Source organism: Nansenia antarctica (genome assembly GCF_963989245.1).
Source record: "Nansenia antarctica genome assembly, chromosome: 4".
NCBI classification, from domain to species: Eukaryota; Metazoa; Chordata; class Actinopteri; order Argentiniformes; family Microstomatidae; genus Nansenia; species Nansenia antarctica.
Genome location: NC_137689.1, coordinates 58574444 through 58600201, shown reverse-complemented (window position 1 = coordinate 58600201; position 25758 = coordinate 58574444). Strand labels below are relative to the sequence as shown.

Here is a 25758-nt window from a genome sequence, read left to right as displayed (position 1 = left end):
CTGATCATGTGTGTCTCTCTCTCTCTCTCTCTCTCTCTCTCTCTCTCTCTCTCTCTCTCTCTCTCTCTCTCTCTCTCTCTCTCTCTCTCTCTCTCTCTCTCTCTCTCTCTCTCACATAGTAAAACAGCTTTACTGGAGGGGCTGGAAGTCGACCAATACATGCTTGGGATTCTCATCTACATTCAAAAGTAAGAGGGAGAGAGTGTGAATTCCCTACTAGTTTAATGCATTTTTGTATTGTATTATTTCTGTGTGACCCCCTGCAAGCACACCCATATCACTGGGTAATAATAATAATAATACCGGTAATAATAATAATAATAATAATAAAGGATAATAAACGATGAATTAATTGATTGGATAATATGGATTCATTGATTTTGATGTTTGATGTCCAGAATTAATACAAGATCCCCCCTCTTCCCTCTTGTTAGTTCTGACTATGAGGAGATCACCATAGATCCCGTGTGTGGTTGGAGACCGGTGCCGGTCAAACCAGACCTGCATATCAAGGAGGAGTTGGACGGGCCGGTTCTGAAGCGCTGCCGTACCGTCAGCCCCAGTCTCATGATCCTGCCTAGTGTCATGGAGATGATCGCTGCTCTGGGCCCTGCCTCCTCGCCATACCAGAACCTAACACCTGGGGGCAGGAACACACCAGACTACAACAGCCAAGGTAGACACACACACACACACACACACACACACACACACACACACACACACTGTTAGAAATACTACCATAGCCAAGATAATCATGAAAGTAAGGACCTTGTTGATTTGATACAAAGTGAGCTGATCCTGTGTTAAACTGTCTCTTGTCCTGTTCTCCCAGCCGGATCAGGATACGCAAGCCAGCCAGGGTTCCCAGACTTCCCTAACACCCCAGGCACTCCCACACTAGGAGAATACTCTTCATCTGGACAGCCGCCACACTCCTACCAGCCTGACCAGGTTAGCGTGGGCACACACACACACACACACACACACACACACACACACACCTCTCAAATAAACAACATATACACTATACAACATGCAGATGAACGTACCTCTGCACCGACACACACTGATAGAAAAAACATAGGTACACATGTACGTACATGTGCGCTTACACACACACACACACACACACACACACACACACACACACACACACACTGTCAGTGTATTTGCTGCGGTTGCTTCTGCCTCAGGCCATAATGACAGGGGTTAGGGGTTAATTCCATGCCAGATTGCTTAATGGTTGACTAGGTGATGAAGACAACGACTGCCAATGCCAACCTATGAATGGGCCAAGGCTAATGTACACACGTCCTCCTATCAGCCCTCAGTTTTATCTCTGGGAAATGTACTTTACTTTGAGTCTCAAATGAGGTCAACTGAACAGCTGAATGAGAAACAGTATAGACATTGATAGTACACTCTAATAGACATTGATAGTTTTCTTTCCTGTTTTGTTTCCATTTCCCCCTTTTTCAGTTGAAGCATGGTGCTTGCTTATGTAGCAGAGGCAAGCTTGTTACTGTGAGTCGTCTCATGTTGTGACAGAAAAATATTGCTGATATGAGTCAATTACTGCTCCCTGATTAACAAGCTAGCTTCTTGAAAGTTGCGCGGTACTGTCAGGAGCCTTGTATTGAATCCTGACGGGGTTTAGTGTATGCTACATATTACCACCAGGCCAGAGTTCAGCCTTAGCCTGCATGCTGATTTGTTGACTGAGTGGCTTTGACTTCGACTTCAACCATGAGTTGAATGATGGGGTTAGATTGTATTATGTCACGTTGTGCCTGTGGCCATTGACTGGTGAAAGGGTTCTGGCCTGGCATGATTGACTGGCGTGCGCATGCGTGTGGCTTTATTCATCTAAGTTATGTAAGAGTGACTGTCGTGCCCTTCTGGCTGGTGTAGGGGGTGAAGAGCCTTTTGACTGAGCCTGGAGGAGACAGGATTCACTCTGGCTACCCGCTCACTCACACGCCTGCCACACACAGCTGCTCAACTGTTTAAGAAAGCTTTGAGAGTACAAAGTGTCCCCCCATGCACACACACACACACACACACACACACACACACACACACACATACTACACCTCTGGTGCAGACAGTTGAGCAGAAGTCACGTAGAGGATTGCAGTGTTTTTCCAAGCGTGTCAATCTCTCTCTGTCTCTCTCTCTCTCTCTCTCTCTCTCACACAGATGCCTCACCCTGGCCGTATGGACCCTTCCCAGAATGCCCTACAGCAGCAGCAACATTCGAGTGTCCATGGTAACCAGGGTCATGGGGGGGCCAGCAGCCCTATGCATCAGCGGAACTCCACGGCCCAGAATCCTCGGCTGCAGGCAGAGGGCACATTTGGTCTGGGGGGCCCAGCAGGGCCCGGAGGAGAGGGACCGGAGCATGCACTAGACGTGAGTGTTCGCTTATTTTCCGCCTTTTGTATGACAATGGCTGACCAACTAAGTCTGGAAATGTCCATTGTAAACACTTAACTATCAAAACCTCAGCCCTCCTGATGATAAAATGATGACTTTGATTTAGGGACCCATTTGACAGCACTGAAATGTGAAGATGTTACCTAAAACGCCCGCATTTGTGCTAGCCTCATTTCCGTCAAAACGACAGTAAGAACATAAGTTATGCCAGGTTTTCTTTTGTAAGATCCCAACATTTTTGTGCCGTCCAAATGTCACCCGCTCTGCTCATTGACAGTAGTTCTAGAGTCCTGTGTTGTATCTGGACTCGTGTGGGTGGTTTTATACTAACCCCCACCCTCCCTCTCTCATTGGGGACGGGGGAACCGGGTGCAGGGGAGGAACTTCAACAGATTCTACTACGAGAACCGTAAGAGAAACCAAACTGAGGAGACTCATAGGTTACATATGAGTTAGTTAGGCATGTGAAAATGAAGGCATGTGGAAATCTCAATCTTAACTCTCTTATCATCTACAACAAACTACTTTTCTCTTCTTCCACACTCTCTCTCTCCACCACTCTCTCTCTTTCACTCCCCCCTATACATTTCAATTCAAAAGGCTGTATTGGCATGAAAAGTGAAGGAACTTAGTGCCAAAGCAATATATCAGGGATGCACCGATACCGATACCAGTACTCGTACTCATACCCGATACTGTGCTTATGTACTTGTAAAACTACTCTGATAGGCTACATCCGCTCCCAATACCACTTCACGGCAAAGTAACGTAACCTCTTGTAGCAGGTAGGAGGAGCAATGTCAGCAGTTTAAAAAAATAAATAGTGTTGAAGAGCATACTCAATATAACAGACAACAGTGTCAGGATCACTAACTACTTTTTTTGTCAGCAAATTCAGCTGTTCTTGATTCACTGGATTGTCTGCCTTCCTGCTTTGTACTCGGGTTTAGTGTTAGTGATACATGGCTTGTAAACAAATTTACGTTTTAGCAATGTTCAAAAGCAAGGACTGTGTAATCATCTAGTTATGTGTAGTTATGTGTTTTTAGCATGTTCATGTTCTATCAGCATGTTGTGATGTGCTAAACATGCAGTTAGATGTTACATACCGATGTTTTTTGTCACGGCCAATTCAGACCAAAGATCTTTAACGAGACTGTTTTAGAACGTCCAGCTTCTAGTTGCAGCGGTCGGAATTATCTTTGCTCTGAATAAAAGCGGTCTAATAATCTTTGCTCTGAATAGCCCAGTTTTAGAACGTCGGTTGCCGAGTTTTTCTCTGATACATTCTAAAACGGTCTCGTCGCGGATCTTTGGTCTGAACTGGCCTTTAGCTGCTAGCTACCAAAGTAATGGTAGCAAACGCGTCTGTTTAAGAGCAATTGGTTCTAAGTGTACCAACATTCAAATAAGCATATCTTCAACTATTTTCAGATTTCAATGTATGACACATCATTTTAAAGCTCAGATCTACACTGTAAAAAGAAACTTGCCGACTTGGTGACCGTCACATATTTAATTTGTTACAGGCAGAAAATGAGGAACAGCTGATAAATGAAACATGTTTTCAAAGTCATTGTTAGAACTGTAATGGTATTATTAAGTACTCGTATCGGTACTCGGTATTGGCAAGTACCCAAATGTAAGTACTTGTACTTGGTCTGAAGAAAAGTGGTATCGGTGCATCCCTACAATTTATGACCACAGTAGCTGACATCAATAAGATCTTTCTCTCTCTCTTCTCTCTCTCCCCCCCCCCCCCGCCCCCCCTCTCTCCCCATCTCAGCTTCTTCCTGAGCTGACAAACCCAGATGAGTTGTTGTCGTACCTGGGCCCCCCTGACCTCCCTACCAACAGCAACGACGACCTGCTCTCTTTGTTTGAGAACAACTGAGGACCCACTCCTCCTCTCCGCACACTCGTCCTTCACCCAATCCCTCGCTCGCGGTTCTCCGCCATTCTGAGACCACCCACACGGCCCACCCCTCCCAGTATAATATGGTTGTTAGGTGTAGGGAAAGGGGACGGAGAGAAATCCATGTTTTTTATACTCCATGTCTGCCCAACCTCACTCACTATGAACTGGACCAACAGGGTTGTTTGTGAGAAGTTGCAAATGGGTGGTTTTTAATTCTGTCCCAATTCTGTTGTATTTTGTGTCATTTTTAAGTGTCCCACGGAGCTTTGAATCCATACAGAGGACCACTGTTCACACTGGAACATGTTTATCTGAAGCCTGACACAAGGGACTGTCTCCACTGGCCAACTATTTTAACTGTAATTCAATATTCTTAAATCAAGAGCTGAAGGATTCTAATTTTTTTTAAGAGATGGGGGGAAAAGAGAGGGTGTTGGCTGCCATGTAATTAGGATTGTGGACTTGTCAATAAAAAAGGACAGTTGTAATGAAGCTCTGACTGTCAACATGACTCTGAGAAACTCAGAGGTGTTCTTAATCTTCTAAATGAATTATGAATGAGAGAAATAGGATATATATTATTCACTCCTGACCATGTACACACCTTACTGACACAGATGATGGAATGCAACACCAGCAAACAAAAGCAGTTTGAGTGGGGTTTTTTTTCTTTCTTTTTTTCTGATCCATGGGCGTTGAGCTTGAGTGAGAAAGAAGTGAGGAGGAGGAAAGGTGAAGGGTGAGGTGTGTGACTCAGTAGTCTGCCAAATTTGTGTACATTCATCCTTTATTTATACAGGTATGTCCAATTGAGATTTACAAATGTCATATAGAAGAGACACCTGTTCCAAGGAGTTATTAAGCACTCATATGTTACACATACATAGATACAGTAACCCTAAAAACAGGACAAAAACATGAATAATCTTCAGTAACAACGTGAAGTATGATATGCTATACATGAATGATAATAACGATGATAAGATAATTCAGCAAACTCTGTATTTAGTAGGGATGCTCCGATCTGGATTTTTGGGGCCGATACCGATCACCGATATTTTTCCTCAAGATCAACCGATACCGATACCGATTTTTTTAAAAATACATAACTGTAGGCCTACTGACTGGATAGCCTACATATTTTTTGCTTTTTAGACAAAAGTTTTGATCCATTAGGCACCAAGCAAACGCAGACCCATTTTTATGGCATAGTAAAAGTCTGGCCTATCACCCAGTTAGGGCCTGAAGCCCAAGTCAGTGATATGGCTGTATAAAAGACATCATAAACGTGGCCTTCATGGTTTACATACTGTTACATCCTCCTATGTTTTCTGTTCAGTTATCTGTCTTCCCCAGGGAAAAAAAAAAAAAAAAGATCGGTTTTTGCGATCGGCCATTTTTGCCGATCACCGATCGAGTCATTTGGAGTGAAATCGGCCGATTTAAATCGGTGGCCGATAAATCGGAGCATCCCTAGTATTTAGTATGTTCACTATGTTGTGGTCTAGTGCTCTATGTTGTGGTCCAATACTGTTAAGTGTATTTCATCAATAGTGGACTGTACAGTGGTCAGTGACTGTCTGAATCACAGATTCAGTAGCCCCCAAAACCTCAGGCAGGCCATTATAATGCATAAACACACACCGCTCCACTTGAACCTCACCACCCCCACTTTATACAACAGAGACAGACAGTCAGTCCCATGCTAATGGCATTTTCTTGTTAAAATCAGTTTCCCCTGGGGTTACACTATTTCAGATAAACCAACAGACATCATCACCACCACCTAAGGTTAGCTGGTGAGCATCTGTGCATATATGGAGAGAAGAAATGCGAGGACAGAGGAAGGAGAAGCATTGACCAGGTATAGCCTGGCAGCAGATTAGACTTCAGTGTGTGAATGTTTTCTCCCTAGCTATCTCTATCCGATCAACACATTTTTAAAATGAACCTCAATGGCGTAAGGATGGGATCTGCAGCTACAAGGAGTGAGTGACATGTGTACCATACCATCTGAAGTTGTTACTTGGGGACAGTGCTCTCACCATCACCTGCCATCTCAGTTAATGTGCTCTTGTTCTCATTTGAGAACATATGTAATATGTAAGATATTCATGTTCATATTGATGATAACAATATTCTTGTTTATAGATAATTGGTGGAGCTGTGTTTTAGTTCTAAGATAGGGTTTGCTTGAAACTGTCTGTCATGCAAGCTCTGTGAGCGATTTTGCAAGGGAGCCGACTGACAAGACCAGCATGTCTGCTAAGGAGATAATGTATATTTCTTTTTATGTCACTTCTTACATCACTGAATTCCAATATAATGGCATTTGAACTTGTAAAAGGCAACGTCTCAAAGATTAATTGATTTGTTTTTGTTTTTCTAAAATAGCCTAATGTAAAATATCTCCATGATGTTTGATAAGTAAACACGTCACTTTTGATTATGTGTCCTTCTCTTTACTGTATTTGCCCCCTTGACAGGTGTAATGGTGTGTTCTAGTCGTATTTCGTAAATACGAATTTCCCACTCGGAAATAAGCACTTGAACGAACCTACATATGCAGCGACCGAGGAGAGGACTCGAGAAATGCAGTTTCTAATAATTGAGAAAGAGCCTTGGAGTAGAAGGATGATACCAGAGTTTACAAGTTGTGATGTTTTTTCAGTAATCTTTTACCTTCTCCGTGGAGAGATGGCTGCCAAAAACCAGTTTTCTTCATTTGTGGACAATTTTAACATGGTTGATAAAGTTCTAAAGGGGGACTAGAATGCTCTGAGGGGGACTAGAACGCAACATAAAAGAGCGATCACACTGACGTCATCCCATGTTCACCAGACTCGAGGCAGCAAACCGATACAATCGATTCACCCGCCGCAACATTTCAGGCGTGGCCCCCGCACATGTTAAAACACCCGAACACACACACACACACACACACACACACACACTCAATCATTCACTCACTCACTCACACGGAACACCTTTGTCACATAATAAAGCTATAGCTTTTCAAATAAAACATGTCGGTTTCTCTCCCTTTATTATGCTGCAATAACTGATTTGTAATCATACTATTCCGTGCGCGCGTTCATTCATCAACGCCTGCTTGTCTATTTATCTCAAACAAATGGCATTCTGGCTACCTTACGACATACATTTCATTGACACATCGACAGACTTGATCCATAATGGCGATTTTATTCGTCGGGAGACGCCCTGAAATCCACATTGTGCGGACTGCAGCCGAGCCATAACGCCAGAGTCGGTACACACCCACATATTTCCTGGCAGTTCATTGGATTGAATTCGATGTCGTCATTAATATCGACCACAACGGGCCAATCCCGATGTCAATCATGAGTCCGTCCCCCAAACGTCGACGATCAAACGGACGTGCAGGCGATGGGATCAAGGTTTTAATGTATGCACCGGTGAGACCTTTAATTGGTCAAAGTTTATGCCACTCAGCAGATCGAGTATTCTCATAGGTTTTCACCGACTTCGGCGCTTCCCTCCGTGCTCTTATATATTTTGTGTACACATTTGCGTTTCCGTTCCCATTCAGCTGCGGCACCTTCCAGTATCTTGATCTTTACCTGTCTGTTTTCACGGAACAAAACCCGCCGGTCGCAAACATGGGGACCAAAGTTTTCTTTGACATTGCAATAGACGGCAAGAGTGCTGGCAGGATTACGATGGAGGTAAGACATGAGCTAAACCGGTTTGCTTGGGAATATGTTAACTTTGTGTTTAGGCTACTATAACATAAACGCCATTCAAATAATTAATTATCGACTTACATTGATTCGAGCTCCCATATAATGAGGTGCATACGCCCGCTCTGCTGTCAAGTCCACGTGGTTTCAGTTGACAGTCCTGTCGGTGCTTAGGGTAGTTGCAACGGGTGGAGTGGTCTAACTTAATTGATAACTTGTCATTGTTAAGATTCACTTAAGTGTTGAATTGAGCCAGGATATCAGTATTTTGGGGGGTAGCTCATAAACAAACGGCCAACTTTTTCTCCTGGCTATTACACTTGTACACTTGGTATTTACAATTTCAAGATGGCAATTTCATTAGACTAGTTATTCTAGACTTAAAGTATAAGGTTCTCAAGTTTTCCATCCTTTTATTTTGGTATCATTTTATTCTATTACTGGTCGCCATTTTCACAATGTTTCATATAGCGCCAGATGCCATTTTGAAAAAGGGAGGGGAAAGGGAACCATGATCCAGCACACTAGTGTAATGCCTTGGATTGACCACAATCGCCAAGTTTCCTAACATTATTCTTCTTTTATTGATAATCAATCATGGGGTAATCAGTCATGGGGTACCTTCTCCATTGAATTCTGAAAAATTGACTGACATATGAAGTGTCCCCTTAGCAATCATAATCTGTATGTAGGCCTATGATACGAACTCATACGTCGGCTTGCTTGTTTCTTATAGTAAGGTGATATTTCGATTTTTATTTATACCCACAATTTATTTTGTCTTTTGAATTGAAATCGCAGAAATTGCACGCTGGCTACAGTGACCATTGCGCCTGCTAGTGTTGTATGTTTCTTTCTTTTCTTTTTTTTTTACTTTCAAACGCATACCATGATCATGGGTTCCCAATTAACGGTCTTAGCGATAAGCATTTATGGCATGCTAATTCGCACATTCGTTTAATGCAATTTCAAGTTGGTTGGCAAGTTTCGGGTGCAGCAGTGGCGCACCTCCTGCCTGTGACGCTCGGACCTTCTGTTGCCCCTCGTCAGGAGCACGTGGACGTCAAAGCGCGCGCTTGTTTTATAGCTCCAAACTGCCAAGAGTAATTGTGTGCATGTATGCATATATTATTTTATATATAAATGAAGAATAATAAAAATGTGTGTACACACTGAGGTATATTGTCATCTCCTTCCAATGAAGTACATGCAGCGGACTCAACAACTAAACTGTTTATAGCGCATAGGTCTGAACCAGCTTGTGTGCCCCGCCCGTCCTCCCCAACAAGGAAACGCAAAACGACTTTACAGCGCTTATGCTCCATTGCAAGGACCGTTGCTTCACCCTATCTTACCGACTCCAACTGGCTTTGTGCCAACGGTGGCGGCCTCCCTTTCCGTGTCCCGAAGAACAGTGGAAAAGTACTGGCTGCTCCAGATGTGGGTGGGTCTGTCTGTGCGGTTGGAGGGAGGATCTGTTGTGACGGCTGGAGCCGGTCGCTTCATGTCCTCTGCATATTGCAATCCACAATAGTTAGGCTATGGAGCGAATTACGTGTTTATCTAAGGGTTTACTCGTTTGCTTCTGACAGCTGGAGCCGAGTAGGAGGAAGTAATTCCTATTATGGATTTAAGCAACTACAGATCTGTCGCGCTGTTGGTGGTTGTGTAATCTGAGACGGTAGATTTAGTAATGCGATATGCAAGCAATGACACTCCCTATGCTGTAAGGCTCCGTTTCTGGTCCCATACTTTTGGCTCAAAACCGGTTGCATACTCATTTATTCACAACACTGCCTGGCCAGGTCTCGTGCAGAGCCAGTTGAGGCTGGCGGGCTCATTGTAATGCATGAAACAGAATGAGTAATTGTATCAAACACACATTTGATACCATTCCTCACATCTCCTGATTTCAACCTCCACCTTCTCCCCTATGCATAACCAAAGACAAAGGTTACATGAGTTGTGTTGTCACTGCTCAACCATGCCTGATGGATACATAGGCTATACCTAATTTGTGATGACTGTACCTGGTGTGCGAGTGATGTTTACCAATTCAAATGTTTTTATTCTTTCTCTGTTGCAGCTAAGGAATGATGTCGTCCCCAAGACTGCAGGTGAGTGTGATGTTTATTCTGATGGTCTTTCAAGCCTTGTGGTTGTGACTATCGTCAACACTGATGCAGCCACCCCCCTGGTCAGCCCTTAATGGTGCCTTCTTGATAACTTCCACAACCCTTCTTGCCGTGTAGTCTGACCACCACCCAGTCCTTGACAGCCACAGTTTCCCCTCACACACCTAGAGCCCTTGTGTGCAGAGACATATGCAAAGTTTGACGACACCTCACATGTAATTTTTTTGTTGAAATGTTCCACTGTAGTATTTAACAAGAGGGCCCTAAGCTAAGCTTCCTATTATTGTTCTTCAATCTTGGTCCTGGGGTCCCACAACAGTTATGATTGGGCTTGGCTATAGTTAGAAACATGGCCTTGTTCATAGCCTATGAACTGGGCTCTACAGACACAGCCCATTTGCTTCATCTGCCACTGGCACTACAGTCTTGGCTGCATGTCTAAACTACAATGTTATTTCAAGGGAATAAGCACATGCATTTTTGATGACATGTGCCCTATGCAGTAGCAGTGGTTGGGTAACTGATGAATGATGTCATTCTTCTGACAGATAACTTCCGTGCTCTGTGCACTGGGGAGAAGGGCTTTGGCTACAAGGGTTCTGGCTTCCACCGCATCATCCCCAACTTCATGTGCCAGGTAAGACAGATTGGGCCTACTCTGTGGTCATGAACTGTCACCTTCCACGCTTGGCCTGGAGCCCTCCTGGGTGTGCAGGATTTGGTCCCAAATAATTGTGCACCTGACCCAACTTGATCATCTCAAGCCTAGTTAAGAGACAATTGCAACATTAAAATGTTGATGGATTTTCTTGAGGCTTGATTGGCGTTTCTACTCCCCTCTCTCAGGGTGGTGACTTCACCAAGCATAACGGAACCGGAGGCAAGTCCATCTATGGTGAAAAGTTTGCTGATGAGAACTTCACCCTGAAACATACAGGCAAGGGCTGTCTGTCAATGGCCAACGCTGGACCCAACACCAACGGATCCCAGTTCTTCATCTGCACAGCTGACACCAAGTGGTAAGTCTCAAGTACATGCGCTAACTAACTTTCAGCTTTGCTGATACCAACTGGTCAGATACTCAAATATGTTTGTACACTCACCCATTCCCAACACTTGTAGATATGAAAAGATTGGATAGGAATCCAGCAATTCAGAGTTATTTCTCTAGCTCGGAACCTTTTCAAAGGAAGTATTCAATGTCTGTGCACCTGCTAGGAAATAAGTATTCCAACTGCTCCTTCCTTTCCTCCCTCCAGGCTGGATGGGAAACATGTGGTGTTCGGTAAAGTTGTGGAGGGTCTGGATGTGGTTGATCGGATGGAATCGAAAGGCGACGGCAATGGAAAGTGCAGCGCTAAAGTCACCATCGCTGACTGCGGACAGCTCTGAGCAACACAGCTCCCACCTTCCCCCAATCTGGCTCTCAGCAACTTCTTCCTACTAACATCCAGCTCCCCATTCTCTTCCTTTACCTAGCTCCAAGCACCCAATTGTCCATCCCTCTCGATCCTCCCTTCAATAAGCAACAACATTCCCTGTCATTGAGATTGCCTTTTCTTTCTTTACCATTCCTCCTCTTTGAACAGTTTGACTGTTTCATTTGTGACTTGCTTCTTGTTCATTTTGAATTGTCCCATCAGGACCACATTTTGGTTAACAAAAATAAAGTAACGAAGGACTCCTTAAACATGTGTCTGAATAAAGATTTGTCAACTGAGAACTTAAATGGGTACTGTCAGTCAAAGCTTTGGGGCACTTAAAGGAAACGTACTGCATTGTTTTAAAGCACCACACAAATGTTGATAATTCACTGTTTGTGAGGACACTGTTGGTAAGCCATTCCTTGGTAATCTGTTATTATATTAGGTGGAAAAAAACAACACTTTGAACATATTTTTTTTTACATTTGTTTGAAATATTGTTAGTTTAACTTTCACCACCAGAGGTCAGCAGCTTACAAAGTTAGCAAGTCCTCTACCACAATTCAATGACAGGAAGTGGATGCAAATTAATCTTAAGTGATTCATGATGAGCCTGTTCAGTATCTGTGCGTTAGGTCTACCCATGTTTACCAAATTAGATGTCACTACTACATTTCCAATACCTTCTTCTGAAAAAGGGTGACGTTTTTATAGGAAGGTTACCTTAGTTCAGAGTCACAGGAAATGCCAAGACTTACAGTTCTTTGATCCCTTTAATAGGCCTGAGGTAACAAGGACACAGGCGTTGCAAACATGAGGCACTTAACATGATTAAAACATTGCTTTGTCATGTCTTGTCTATATGTCCTGACAATATGCCATGAAATGCCTGAGGCAGAGCTGTCCACGCTTCCTGGGAGGACCAGGAAGATCATCAAGGACGACAGCCGTCCCTGTCACACCCTGTTCTCTCTGCTTCTGTTTCTGTAGCATCCAATCACGGATCCACAGGTTTCAGAATAGCTTCTACCCTCAGGCCATTAGACCTCAGATACCCCGCCTCCCACTCCTACTCAGTGACACTCCATTGATATTGCACTCTACACTTACTGCTACTTGCTCTCCCTCTTCTCCCTTTTATTATTGTTACTGTTTCTATTTTATCTATTGTCCATGATCCATTCTGTTGTTGATGACTGATGTTATAGAGCTGCTCTGCCTCAGGCATTTTGTTGCATTGTATACATTGTAATCAACGTAATGACACATAATCAACACTCGACTTTGAAGCTTTCTTATAGCCCATTTTCCAACAATTTGACACATGAACTGAAAATGTAAAAAGTGATGAGCACACATCTGTTTGTCCATGTTCTTGTGATTCGTTCAGATCAACAGGGCACTCGAGGTGCAGGTGAGCCACTGCCAGTGAGTAAAGGATGTGTCCAGTTGAAAAGTACTATGCAGTCTCTCAGCATGTCACACCAGTCAAGTCAGCGTATCAGTCAGTCCATGATAAATTACTGATTCCAGGCTCAGAAGTCTCCTGTCCATTGAGGCCTAGTTCAGCATGGTAATGAGGTTGGTAGATACAGAACCCACCTGGACCCTATACAAATTAATATCGGTAGAGCAATCGGGCCCCAGCTCACCCCCATGTAGATGGCGACTAGTTGTAGCCTAACATTGTAATAGTGACCTCACCTTTCCTGAGACTTCCATCAACTGTCCTCTGAACCACAACAGCTGTTTTTATGGCCCAAGAGTATATATACAATAGCTCATGGTTGTGGTGTTGCAAGCAGGTAATCAAATCCTGGAGACACCAGTCCCTCCAATGGAGTCTTTATGGGGACATGCTACACCAGTTCGTCCAGTAGCGTGCCCAGGCTGTGGCGGTGTTCTGGTGGTCCAGCGATAGGTTTGTTACACATGGGACACACACAGCGCACCTCCAACCATTTCACCAGGCACCTGCATTTAACACACCCACACACACACACACAAACAAGGCAGCAAATCAACATAGTAATCAAAGGAGGATAAGTAAGTAAGCCTTGTTCGAACCAGTTTGCTTGAGCTTATCTCACTGTGTATCAAGATATCACATAGATAGTATAGCTTACTCAAGTTCCCAAATGATCCAGTGTTAGGCCTAGGAATGGTCAACATGGAGAGCTACAGGGAGTGCAGGCTTTTGTTTCTTTCCAGCTCTAACACTTAATTCAGGTAATCATGGTCTTTGGTAAGTAGAATTGGCTGTGTTAGAGAGGCACTTACCTCTGGTGAAAGGCGTGTTGGCATGGCAACACTCCTAACTCATCTTTCAGTCTAAAGTCCTCCAAGCACACAGCACATGTCTGCTGTGAGATCGAAAGAGAGAGAGAGAGAGAGAGAGAGAGAGAGAGAGAGGGAGGTAAAGAGATGGAGGAGGGGGGGGGCAGCAAGGAAGAGAGGCAGCAAGGAAGAGAGGAAATAGAGGGATAGAGAGAGAGCAGGGGAAAGAAGAGTAAAACAATGTTGGCCTAAACACCAAGGCATGGATAATGGCATTAATACAAATGGCAAGCACTGGAAATCTAAAAACAGAATGTAATAGAACTTACCCCATGTAGATTCAATTTCTTTGGATCACCTTTGAACACAACCTGTGAAATATCACATTGTATTTGTAAATGATCCACACATTCGTAATCGTTAATATGTCAGTTGGATGCCTTTGCTCCAATTACTTGGGGGCTATAATTCATATCTTTAGTCAGATACTATGAGAAGGTTCATATGGTATGCAAACCTGTGAAAACGTAAGCCAGCATGAAATAGAACTGTTGCAAACATGCAATGTTGTAAATGTGCCATGTAAGACACATTGCAGTAAAGTTCTGTATTGTTGTGCTTACTGCTTTGTATCCAAACCTTTCTCGCTGGGCTTGATGCCTCAATTTACTGTGAACAGGCAGAAAGAGAGAAGAACTTGAATCAATAGTAAACAGAGACAGGTGCAGCTTAGATTTACCTCATTTAAGGAAGAGAACAGGTACTCAGGGAGTGTACTTTGGTATTAATCAGTGTTTTATATAAAAACCTAACCAACACTGAGCATTAGCAGTATGACAGCCCAGTCTCCAGTCACCATAGTAACAGACAGTAAGACATACAGTGATTCCATCAATGAAACCAACAGAGTTACATAATCTGACACATATCTACAGTTGAAGTGTGAGATCTATCATTTCACTTTTGTTGTGAGCTTTTGGTAAAAAAAGATTGCGATGATTCGGTATCTACAGTATCAGTGTAGTTATGTAAAGAGATACCGTGACACTAATGCCAAATTCAACATCCTTGAATAGATTTGGAGTAGAAATGATCTAAGGTGTTTTTATTCGTCAAATGTATATTGAAGAGAGACATGTTTGCCCATGGTTTAATGGACATTAATGGACAGTGTTTTATTTGTATAGTATAGTATAGTGGATAGTGTACATAGCCTTTATTTTATTTATGTAAACCAGCTCCTTTCCCTTCTTGTTTTTTAGTTTTTTTCTTTCCTAGCACCAGGGGAGCCACCCCTCCCAAATTTCGTTGTTTGGTACCTGTACTATAGCAATGACAATAAAGACCATTCATTCACATGACCCCTCTGACACCTTACAGCTCACTTGGTGTGTTTGTGTGCCTCTAAGATGAGACAGTGTTACTTCTCTGAGACTGTTATCTCTCTTATCAGGCGTTAACAAGACGAGAGAAGAGTAGAGGGATGGTGTATACACACACACGCACACGCACACGCACACGCACACACGCACACGCACACACGCACACACACACACACACACACACGCACACGCACACACACACACAGACACACACACAGACACACACACACACACACACACACACGCACACACACACACACACACACACACACACACACACACACACACACGCACACACACACACACACACACACCCACGCACACACACACACACACACACACACACACACACACACACACACACACACACACTCCTCTATGCCTCTCTGAAAGGAGGCCATTATGGAGCTGAGAAGAGTGTGACCCTGGACAAAGCTTTGCTGTGTGTGTTCCAGGAGAACCAATGAATACCATTACGCTTCATTAGAGCTCAAGGGCACTTCAGAGAACAAGAGCAATCCCTGTCAACAGCCACCTTATCCTCTCTGTCAAACCAGAACCCACACATGGACCATCATTCTGTTGTGTATTTATGCGTGTGTGTGTGTTTTCGTGCACATGCGTGTGTGCGTGCATGCATGTGTGTGTGTCCACATGTGCGTGTGTGTATCTGGTGAATAGAAACCAATACTGATATTAGATATTAGTAAACACATATGTCTAGTTCTACATGTTGGATGTCAGGATCATAGAGAGCTGGGGGGTATTCCATCAACGTCACTCAAGGAAAATCCAGGCTTATTTTGATAAGTCTCGCGAGATTTATCAAAATAAGCCTGGATTGTCTTTTAGCTAAATTGATGGAATACCCTGGTCTCCAAGAGATCAACATCAGCACACCAACATTGGGCTAAACATTGCTGACAAGATCAAATAGGGGGCATACTCTCTCTCTCTCTCTTTTTCTTATTGTGTGTGTGTGAGTGTGTGTGTGAGTGTGTGTGTGTGTGTGTGCATTTAGGGCTGGAGGGGAGGGTCAGGATAGGATAGACACTATAGTTCCAGCTGTAGAGGGCTGTTGCTTACAGACTAAAATAGCGTCTGGGACAAACGAGGGAGGATAAGAATCTGCAGCTGATTGTTTGAGTTGGGAAGTACTTCAGGAGAGAGGAAACGCTGCCTGCTCATGGGAGGGTGCCTGGCGGAGAGACACTGTCCACAACAACAACATTTCAACAGGCCATCACATACACATGCAAAGACCGGAGGGGGAAATTATGTTGAAGCCAGGGTTTGGGACCCTTCAGCTCCAATTGCAGAAATGAATTGAAATTCCAACCTACGAGTTAAAACATCCACTTAAATGGCAGTTCTGAATGTTTTAATTGGAATCATAAAGCATGTCCTGAATTGACTAAATTGAAATGGAAAGGAAGACGAACATTTTCTCAAGAAAGGAAAAAATATGCCCTTTTCTCGATAAACTAGCAGCATGATGTGTGTGAAATAGAGAGGAAGAGAGAGAGAGATAGAGAGAGATAGAGATGAAGAGGGAGAGTTAGAGACGAAGAGGAAGAGAGAGCAGAAGAGGGAGAGATACAGAGAGATAATGTGAGATGGAGAGAGATGGAGAGGAAGAGGGAGAGAGAGAGAGAGAGAGATGGATTAGCTCTGTACCTGATAAAGTAACAGCAGAAGAGGGAGAGATACAGAGAGATAGTGTGAGATGGAAAGAGATGGAGAGGAAGACGGAGAGAGCGAGCGATGGATTAGGTCTTTACCTGATAAAGTAACAGCAGAAGATAAGGCTGAGGATGAAAACGAATATTCCCGTTCCAAAGATGACCATGTAGATGTTGAGAGGAAGGTCCGGGAATGCCACAGGAGACATGGCCTCTGACCTCTCACCCCTAACGTCTGATGGTGAATTGAGACACACACACACACACACACACACACACACACATCTTAACAATTGGAGACACTCAAAATGTTGTAAATGCCAATCTGAAAAAACATTGCTGTTCTATTCTCCTTGTCTCTAGCAGTTCTTGTTGCTATGCACGTTGCAAGGGCATAGCCTTGATCTGACTGGTCGCATGCAGCCAGAGCCATATAGGATGAATATGGCTCTGATTGCCTGTAGATACAGTAGATGATTTTCAGACATGGAACAGAATGGCCCCCTCAGAAACAAAGCTGAATGGAACCCCATAGCCGTGGAGGGCAGTTAAAGCTGTGAAACTCAAAACAATAATCGAATAGCCCCAGATAGAGAGATTACTTTGTACCGTAAATACATCATATTTGTGGCAACAGCATCTTTAGAACAGCAATAGTTTTGTTATGAGTCAGGTATCAGGGGGGCTACTCTCTTGACATAGCCTAGAGAGAAGCACAGCATATGAGACGCCACTCCAGCTGGACAGGCCACACACACACACACACACACACACACACACACACACACACACACACACACCACACACACACTGCATGAAAGTTTTGTCTTGTCTTTTACAGGCTGTATATATATATGTATTGTATTGACGATTGTGCTTTTTCAATTTATATAACAAATATGCACGAATCGCCGAGCTAAAACCCACAATGTACTGTTCATCTTTTCACTCCCTCCCTCTGTCAACGGAAGCTTTTGACATTCGATGGTTGCTAATCAAACTTGGCTATATACAGTACAGATTATGTCGTGTTAAGAGTCCTATTCCTTGGTCAAAATGTGCATATGCTTGGTAAATATTGTTATGGATATATGTAGCGCGTACACAATAAATATGTCAGAAAAAAAGCCCGATTAAATTATACATGTAAACGATCCAGGATCATACGGATGAAACTCTATAATAGAAATATTGAACTATAAGAGCAATGTCCATGTAATGTCATAGGTAAACATGCTTACCCCTTATACTGGAGCGGGCGCGTCAATAACGCGGAATCCTCCTCGGTGGGACAACATTCTGTTCTCATTATAAACACTGGTCGTGTCCGCGCTCACATCTGGATTCTGCATTCTTCATTTACAATGCGTTTTTCGAGTTTTCACCAACAGACTACCAATGACAGACATCTGAGATTAATTTAACAAAAGTTTACAGAGACAGACATAAAGGATTTGACCGTGGCTCGAAGCTAGTCTCCACATCTGGAATTATCCGTAGTTTTAACATATCGCCCAGAAACAACGCCTCTGTCTCAATACGAAGCACTAAAGTACAACCCCTTGTTAATCAAGTATCAGATTCAGACGACTGAAAACAATGCTGTTTTTCTCGTCACCCACTCCCAGTCCCACCCTAACAGATGAGAGACAGAAGCCCGCACCAATCTGGAGGATAGCGATGGAGTGGGGTGCGCTGTTGACGTTGTGATTAGGCCCACATTTAACCAATCCAGCTGTCATACTAATGTTATGAAGCATCAGTTATACTATACAACGATGTAAAGTTTGAACATCGACAACGGTGACATTTTATTGTGAGCCATCATTATATTTACATTTACCAAGTCAGGTTTTACACCATTTGCAAAGCTCCTCTCTTATAGCTAATACATGCGGTCTACCTGTGTATGAGCTTACTACAGTCTCTGCCAAGAGGTCTGGACCCTTATGGAACAGTGGAGAACTAGAACAATAGCCTCAGGGTTTCTGGTTTAAGCCCAGCAATCTTATATTCTCCCTAATTTATCTGTCAATCTGTATACTTACTGTAAATCACAATGAAAGTGAGCTGCAACATGCATGTGGTGCTGGGTTTGGAGACAGGGTGTTCTCTCAGGGAGCAACAGAATCTCAAGATGTCTCATCCTATCCTCTGTTATCTTAGAAAGAATGTAATATGTCTACTTTTCATTTGTCTACATTTTTATGACAGATATTTTGTGTAGAAACTAAACAATTAAAACACAGAGGCCAAATGCTGGGCTGCCTCGGCTGCCTCTATCAGCACCATCAGAGCTTTGTGGAGAGGAAATGACCTGTCTACTGAATGTCAGAAAGAGGAACACACATTTCAACTTAACATTTCAATTTAAAACTGTCATTAGGAAGTCTATAAGACAGCACCAGCACCACATGCATGTTTTCCAGATCAAGTCACATGGCCCCAAAAAAGCTCAGGGCCTAGACATCATGACATCTGTGTTTGACTGTGTATTATACACAACACAAATAGCCTCTAAACAGAGTCTGGAATATACTGTATATGGAATAGAGATTAATACAATGTAAGTCTAATCATAGACAAAAGAGTCACACTCACATTAACTGAAGTGATGTGATGTCAGCCAACATTTATCCTGTGAGAGGAAGTGTGAATTGTGGAATGAGACAATAAGACAAAGGCTTGCTCTGTCCCTTGGTTTCCTCTGACTGTACTCGACAAATAATGACGACAGCTCGACTCAACCTACTGCACATCTGGATATCAATAGGAGAAGCTGTGACTAGAATGAGGTCAGGGTGAGGGGGAGGAGAAACTTGGAGTGAGCCCTGATATCTCACTTATAGCATTAAAAAAAATACATGTCCTTTTACAGTTACACTGTTACATTTTTAAAGAGTATCCTCTCAGTACTCCCAGATGTTTCCCACATCTCTCTCTCTCTCTCTCTCTCTCTCTCTCTCTCTCTCTCTCTCTCTCTCTCTCTTATCACTTCTCAGTCACTAGAGTCAGGAAGTTTTCCTATATAACTATGAACAGTTTTACCAGCTCAGATCATGAGGTCAAGAAAAACTCCTGGCCCTTTATCACACAAGTTCACACGTTCTCTTACCTGGATACATAATTGAAATCCTTACTCGAAAATAATTATATATGTATTTTTTTATTTTTTTATCAAGCTGGTGTATTTTGCCTACTATAATGTTTACTTGCAATACCTAATTGGCCATGCATAACAGGAAACACAAACATATTCTGCATACATATGCCCCCCCACCTGCCCCGAAATGAGGATTTGTTATCTGTAATGGTTAAATAAGGCGTAGTAGCACACTGTTGGCATATACATAGATACATGCACACACAACAATTTTTATTCTAAAATAATTCTGCATTGGGCCAGGTCTTTTTTGAAAATATTTCCTTACAATGAAACCTAGATAAATAAAGGTTCAATAATAAAAAAGAAACTATGTTAGTACTTTCAAATGCCCATCCTTACTATTTATCACATTCAACTAAAAGATGAAATAGGCATTGCAAGTTCAACTAGAATTGTTGAGGCCAGAGGAATTCATCAGTTAGTACTGATCACAGAGAAATTACCACATGAAACAGGTCTGAGAGAAGTACATATTTTTAATTTCAAACAGTACAGAATTATCAAAACCAAAGTATTAAATGCAAAACGTTATAGTTAATAAATAAGAATTCAGAGAAACCTCTACTTAAAACCAACAATTAGTACACATGTTACGGTATCATAACAACCTCTCTGCCCATTTGTTTTTTGTATATTCAACCTCAAAGACCAGCGGTACAAAAATAATGACCATTAAAAATAATTCAAGTATTCCTTTAGAAAGGGTGCCTTTTAGAAATGGAAAGGTAGTAGAGTAGAAACAGGCACGGAGACTGACCACAACAACTGCACAGAAACCCAAAGACACAAACAGTATACACAGAGCAACATCACAGTCAAACATCACATTTACAGAGACCTAGTTCAGAAACAACAACTGGGCCCTTCTTTCCCGAGCTCCTACCCCGCTGGTGTTTGCAGATCTGAAAAAGCCTGATGGGTGTAAGCAAATTGCATAAGTTCCACTTAAACCCTAAATATTTTACCTACACCTATTAGATTCGATTAGATTATCAGACCTGCTAACAGCAAAGTGGTGTGTGGGGCGGTTATTGGGAATAGGAGTTGTTTCTGGTGGGGCTAGGGGTTGTTTCTGGCAAGGCTAGGGGTTGTTTGTGGTGGATGGGGCGGTTGGTGGGGTAGGGGTTGTTTCTAGCGGGGCTAGGGATTGTTTCTGCATAGGGAGAGACTCACCTCACCCTGTTCTCCTTTCCTTTCTAATCTTCCTCCTCCAATAGAAAATATCAGATATAAAAAATGTACCAATGTTACAAAGGGTTGGTTTAGCTATAATGGTCTAAGGAACTTGGGTCTAATGAACTTTGGAAAATGTAAGAAATTTGGACAACATGTAAGAAATGTCAACTTTGATCAGTATTAGCCTGAATGCAGTGTTATTGTTAGATCAATTACAACGTGAGTACAATGTTTCTGTGTGAACAAACTCATAATGAGAAAAGGACTGTAAGGTTTTCCCATCAGCTTCGGAACTGTCTATGTGATCCTATCTTAACCTATAGAAGGGTGGGTGAGTCTGTCACTTCAACACTCCACAGAGCACAGTCACAGTCACAAATCCAGCTCTTACATCTATCTACAGTTAGCTACATTTGAGTTGAGCTAAGTATCTAGTAGTTCTTACTGTTGTAATACTGTAGAAATCATGTAGGTGCTACAGTACGAAAACGAATCCCTAGGCCCTGTCAGAAATCCAATGAAAAAGTATGACTGAGACCACAGGTCACAACGCATGTAACACACACACACACACACACACACACACACACACACACACACACACACACACACACACACACACAGGTACTTGAGGTATTCATTATGAAAGAATAGGACATTTTCAGGGTTGCTTCAGCATTGGATTAAGCAATCAATCTGGCTTGTTTAGTTAGAACTATTATTCACTATTTGGAATCTTGGAATTCTCAAGTTTCAGCTGGTACAGGAAAGCTCAACAGGACAATGTGTATTGTCCCATAACCCAGGCAGTTGGTAGCTTAAGTCACACCATTGTTAAATAACAGCACATCATAGCATTATAACCTAATGCATAACATTTTGGAACAATGAGAAAGAAGCTAACAGTCAGCTTGGAGTGACATACACCAGTTGGGATGAAGCAGTATTGTTATGATTTTGTGTTTTTCATTCCAGCGTTCGTGCTGCTGCTCTACAGTAAGTCAGTGTTTACCATGTCCCCTCTGTGTGCTGGTTAACCTTCAGTCCATCCATGCCATTTCACAACTTAGATATCACACTGTATAAAATGGTAAGAACATACTGAGAATATTTTCAAACTATCTTAGGTTGAAATGATTGAGGGAATTCCCGTAAACACTGCATTGTAACAGTTTCAGCATTTGTTTCGCATTATACAGGCATACATCAGATACATGTTGCTAAAGAGATTGTGATGCTAATTTAGACCTGAATTACCATGTGTGTGCACTCCCTAGGCACTCACAGACATCCATGGATCAGTGAAGAGCTGTAACAAGGAGAAGCCAGGAGGACTGAAGCATTTTACCCCTGCCTTGAACTGAATATAGTGTGAGAATGATGCCATTTGACAACTGTATAGGCTGAAGTAACTCTTAGTAAGGCATCATGGACATCTGACTGAGAACCAACACAACAAGGTGTTACACTAACCATAAAGAGTAAATGGGACAGTTAGTCAAGACCCAGGCTTAGAAACATATGTTGTTAAGAAAACAGTGGCCTATCTTACCATCAAAGCTAAACACAACTGTAAGTAACAAGATCCCAACTCAATCAAAACAGCAACCAGCTTCGTGGGGTAAGAAAAGAAAAAACAACAACATTCGTCATGCACTCTGAGAATGGACATAGAGATAAATGGCCTTTTCCCAGAAAGTCCTGGGTTGCTTTTTTGATTGAATAGAACCCTCAGTATTGTCATGTCAGTAGCTGTAAAGTATACAGTGTTGTAACCTTACTGGATGCTCATATCAGGAGTTTGGCCCATAGCAAAGCACATGGCAAAGGTGGTTTTCTATTATGCTCTCCATGGTTAAGCAGGTGCACAACCATGTGTGGTGTGCTTTGGGTGTAAGCAGGGCACTACTATGGCACAGCCTTCCGGCTGTCTCTGAGGATACCGTCCAGGCCGTTGAGCTGGCGAAGGAAGCCTCGGTTGGGAATGACACCGCGGTGGTCCTTCACCGTCTTTATAGCCTCCACCAGGGTCAGGTTCTGTCTGATCATCAGATAGGCCAACACCAGAGTGGCTGAACGGCTAACTCCCACAGCACAGTGCACCAGCACCTTACCTACAAAACATAGAAGAGAGTGAGAGGGAGAGGTAGAGAGAGGTAGTGAGAGAGAGAGAGAGAGAGAGAGAGAGAGAGAGAAAGAGAGAGAGAGAGAGAGAGAGGGGGGGGGGGGGGGGTGAGAGAGAGAGAGAGAGAGATAGATGAAAAGCTGAGGTTCAGCACTGGACAGCAACCACACGGCTACTTATAAATGGACAGGTGTTCAGCACCATGGACAGCACCTGGGCTACCACTGCCAAAGGAACTATCATTTCCTAATAGAGAATAAATCAGTCAAATAAAATGTATCTATCCAGCAGTTCTTTTAAAGGTTTGATTGGAGGATTAGTTGACTAAGACATGATACTTAGCAGGGTCACAGGAATCCACATGGAAACACATGCACCTGCACCCAGAAGACATGCTCATTGTAATGCATGTAAGGGAAACACGTGTTTGACCATTCCTGATTCTACCTCCCTCAGCCTCCCCTGACCTGTAAATGGAATTATAGAATAAGAAAATAAAACACTGGAGAATAGATGACGGGTCAAACATAAGACATAGATGTATTCCCCATGATTATTTCTAACAGTCATGGACATGACCGAACGGTGGTCACATGACCAGCTTAGCTTACATTACGTCATATCTGTCTCCAAAATACATTTCATGGTAAACTCTGTGATAACTTGGTCACGATTCTGTCGTGCTGTTTTAACAGAAAATGAGAATCGCGGATGCACAAAATAACCACCGTAACAGTTTCATGTGACTGTAAGTTTTAACCATACGTTAACGTGCGTCAAGGACAACACGGCCAGCGTCACACACACACACACACACACACACACACACACACACACACACACACACACACATACACACACACACACACACACACACACACACACACACACACACTCACCTCCGCTGCTCAGCGCCTTGTGTATAAACTCTGCTGCAGGGTAAAAGTTGACACTCATGTCGAAGGTGGGGGAGTCATGGGCCTCGATGCCCTGGTAGGTGATGTTCATGCCATCGTAGTACTCTGCCCCACCCCGCCACTTACTCTGAGCACAGTTCAATATGTGGCTGATGCCCAGTTTGGCCAGTTCGCGCCGATCTGACGCTATATCTCTGCAGAAGGATTTGAGAGATCAACCAATCAGTCATCCATGGACAACCACTCAAACAATTCTTTGGAGAGCATGCTGATTGATAGGCATAAAAAAAAGCATTAGTTACTGACTGGTCACCGATGTAGAGTCTCGGCCACACTTCATCGGCATGGTTACACGCCGTTTTCCCGGTATAGAGGAGCCTTTCCAGCTCGGACACTGTCAGCACCGGCGAACCTCTCTCTGAATCTTTCCGGTTGGGAGATCTTGAGCTGCTCCGGGACCTGGAGAAACGGGACTTGAACGCCATCTGGACCGCGTCTGCGCAGGACACGCTGCGTCTGGAGGAAACAAGAGTAACATGTTATCAGGCTATAATTAGCCACTATCCCTTTGGCTACAGACATTTTAAATTACCGACACATGTATGCGCGAATGTAACAATAGATTGTGTTAATAGGCTATCTTGATCAGTCTGGGAATCACGGCTAATCTGAATTTTAATAATCATGAGAACATTTTTGTTGTGTTTACAACACTGCCATATGCCTAAATTAGTCAAATCAGATAATCACATAGCGTGAATCGCCTAGCCTACATTGTGCTTGGTGCATTTTACTTCGGTGAAATAGCATTTCATTCTACTAGGCCTATTAAAATATTTCTCATCAAAATGATCAACATTTTTGTTCAAAATATGCATTTCTCTGAACCTAGTTTTGATCTCGAATGATTGATGCAAAACACTATCAACGATATTATAGCATATCAACGGCGTTCCATCCAAAATAAAACCGTGAACCAAAAACAGAAAACAGCATCACAAAACACGACATCATCAGCCTACCTTTTATCTCTGAATGTTCCTTTTCCCTCCTCAGCCCTCCCGACGGTGCGTCTCCCCTCTCCTCTCCTCCACCGCTCAAAAGGTTACTACAGAGCGCCCATAGCAGCGGCCATTACATCTGGGGATGTCAACCCGCACCCAACAGGTAGCGCTAAAACCACAAACAGGTGTCTAATAGCCATAATAGCCCTCGGGTCTAGCCCTTATAACCATAACAACTAGAAGATAGTCTAAACAAAGCTATTTCTATGGATTATTATGTATTTTTGGATTATGTGGCCTATAAAAGGAGGTACTTCGATGGTTTGTCATAATTATATTCCTAATTTCTGAAATAAAATGATCAGTTTCGTATGTAAAATGGACTACGCGA

General features: G+C 42.9%; 4 protein-coding genes across 5 annotated transcripts in view; 2 read left to right on the top strand and 2 right to left on the bottom strand.

The window, feature by feature from the left end:
• LOC308156778 (zinc finger MIZ domain-containing protein 2-like) overlaps positions 1-4793 on the top strand; it is a 10014-nt gene extending 5221 nt beyond the window's left edge. For both annotated transcript variants that reach the window (XM_080530215.1, XM_080530214.1), the window contains exons 15-19: positions 120-188; positions 435-676; positions 836-954; positions 2203-2415; positions 4226-4793. In XM_080530215.1, coding sequence (XP_080386341.1) covers positions 120-188; positions 435-676; positions 836-954; positions 2203-2415; positions 4226-4333 — 751 coding nt within the window. In that variant the 3' untranslated portion in view covers positions 4334-4793. The remainder of the gene's footprint in view (positions 1-119; positions 189-434; positions 677-835; positions 955-2202; positions 2416-4225) is intronic.
• Positions 4794-7904: 3111 nt separating this feature from the next.
• Positions 7905-11904, top strand: ppiab (peptidylprolyl isomerase Ab (cyclophilin A)). The gene is made up of 5 exons (XM_080530225.1): positions 7905-8064; positions 10166-10196; positions 10763-10851; positions 11061-11233; positions 11474-11904. Exons 1-5 carry the CDS (start codon positions 7999-8001, stop codon positions 11604-11606), a joined length of 492 nt encoding a protein of 163 aa, XP_080386351.1. The 5' UTR covers positions 7905-7998; the 3' UTR covers positions 11607-11904.
• Positions 11905-13497: 1593 nt separating this feature from the next.
• On the bottom strand, positions 13498-18339 carry LOC308156790 (RING finger protein 122-like; the record flags this gene model as incomplete). Its single annotated transcript, XM_080530227.1, has 6 exons — positions 18221-18339; positions 17079-17214; positions 14539-14584; positions 14245-14286; positions 13919-14001; positions 13498-13612 (listed from the first exon to the last, which is right to left on the bottom strand). The coding sequence occupies exons 2-6, from the start codon at positions 17186-17188 to the stop codon at positions 13498-13500; spliced, it is 396 nt and encodes a 131-aa protein (XP_080386353.1). The 5' UTR covers positions 17189-17214; positions 18221-18339.
• Positions 18340-23229: 4890 nt separating this feature from the next.
• dusp26 (dual specificity phosphatase 26) lies at positions 23230-24848 on the bottom strand (the record flags this gene model as incomplete). The annotated part of the gene is made up of 3 exons (XM_080530223.1): positions 23230-23435; positions 24346-24557; positions 24670-24848. The coding sequence occupies 3 exons, from the start codon at positions 24846-24848 to the stop codon at positions 23230-23232; spliced, it is 597 nt and encodes a 198-aa protein (XP_080386349.1).
• Between the last annotated feature and the right edge of the window lie 910 nt (positions 24849-25758).

What these genes read in the sequence shown, in the direction of transcription:
- ppiab (XM_080530225.1), top strand. Translation starts at nt 7,999, where the DNA reads ATGGGGACCAAAGTTTTCTTTGACATTGCAATAGACGGCAAGAGTGCT. An exon ending in TGTCGTCCCCAAGACTGCAG is followed by an intron (nt 10,197 to 10,762) that starts GTGAGTGTGATG and finishes TTCTTCTGACAG; the next exon opens with ATAACTTCCGTGCTCTGTGC. An exon ending in TGCACAGCTGACACCAAGTG is followed by an intron (nt 11,234 to 11,473) that starts GTAAGTCTCAAG and finishes TCCTCCCTCCAG; the next exon opens with GCTGGATGGGAAACATGTGG.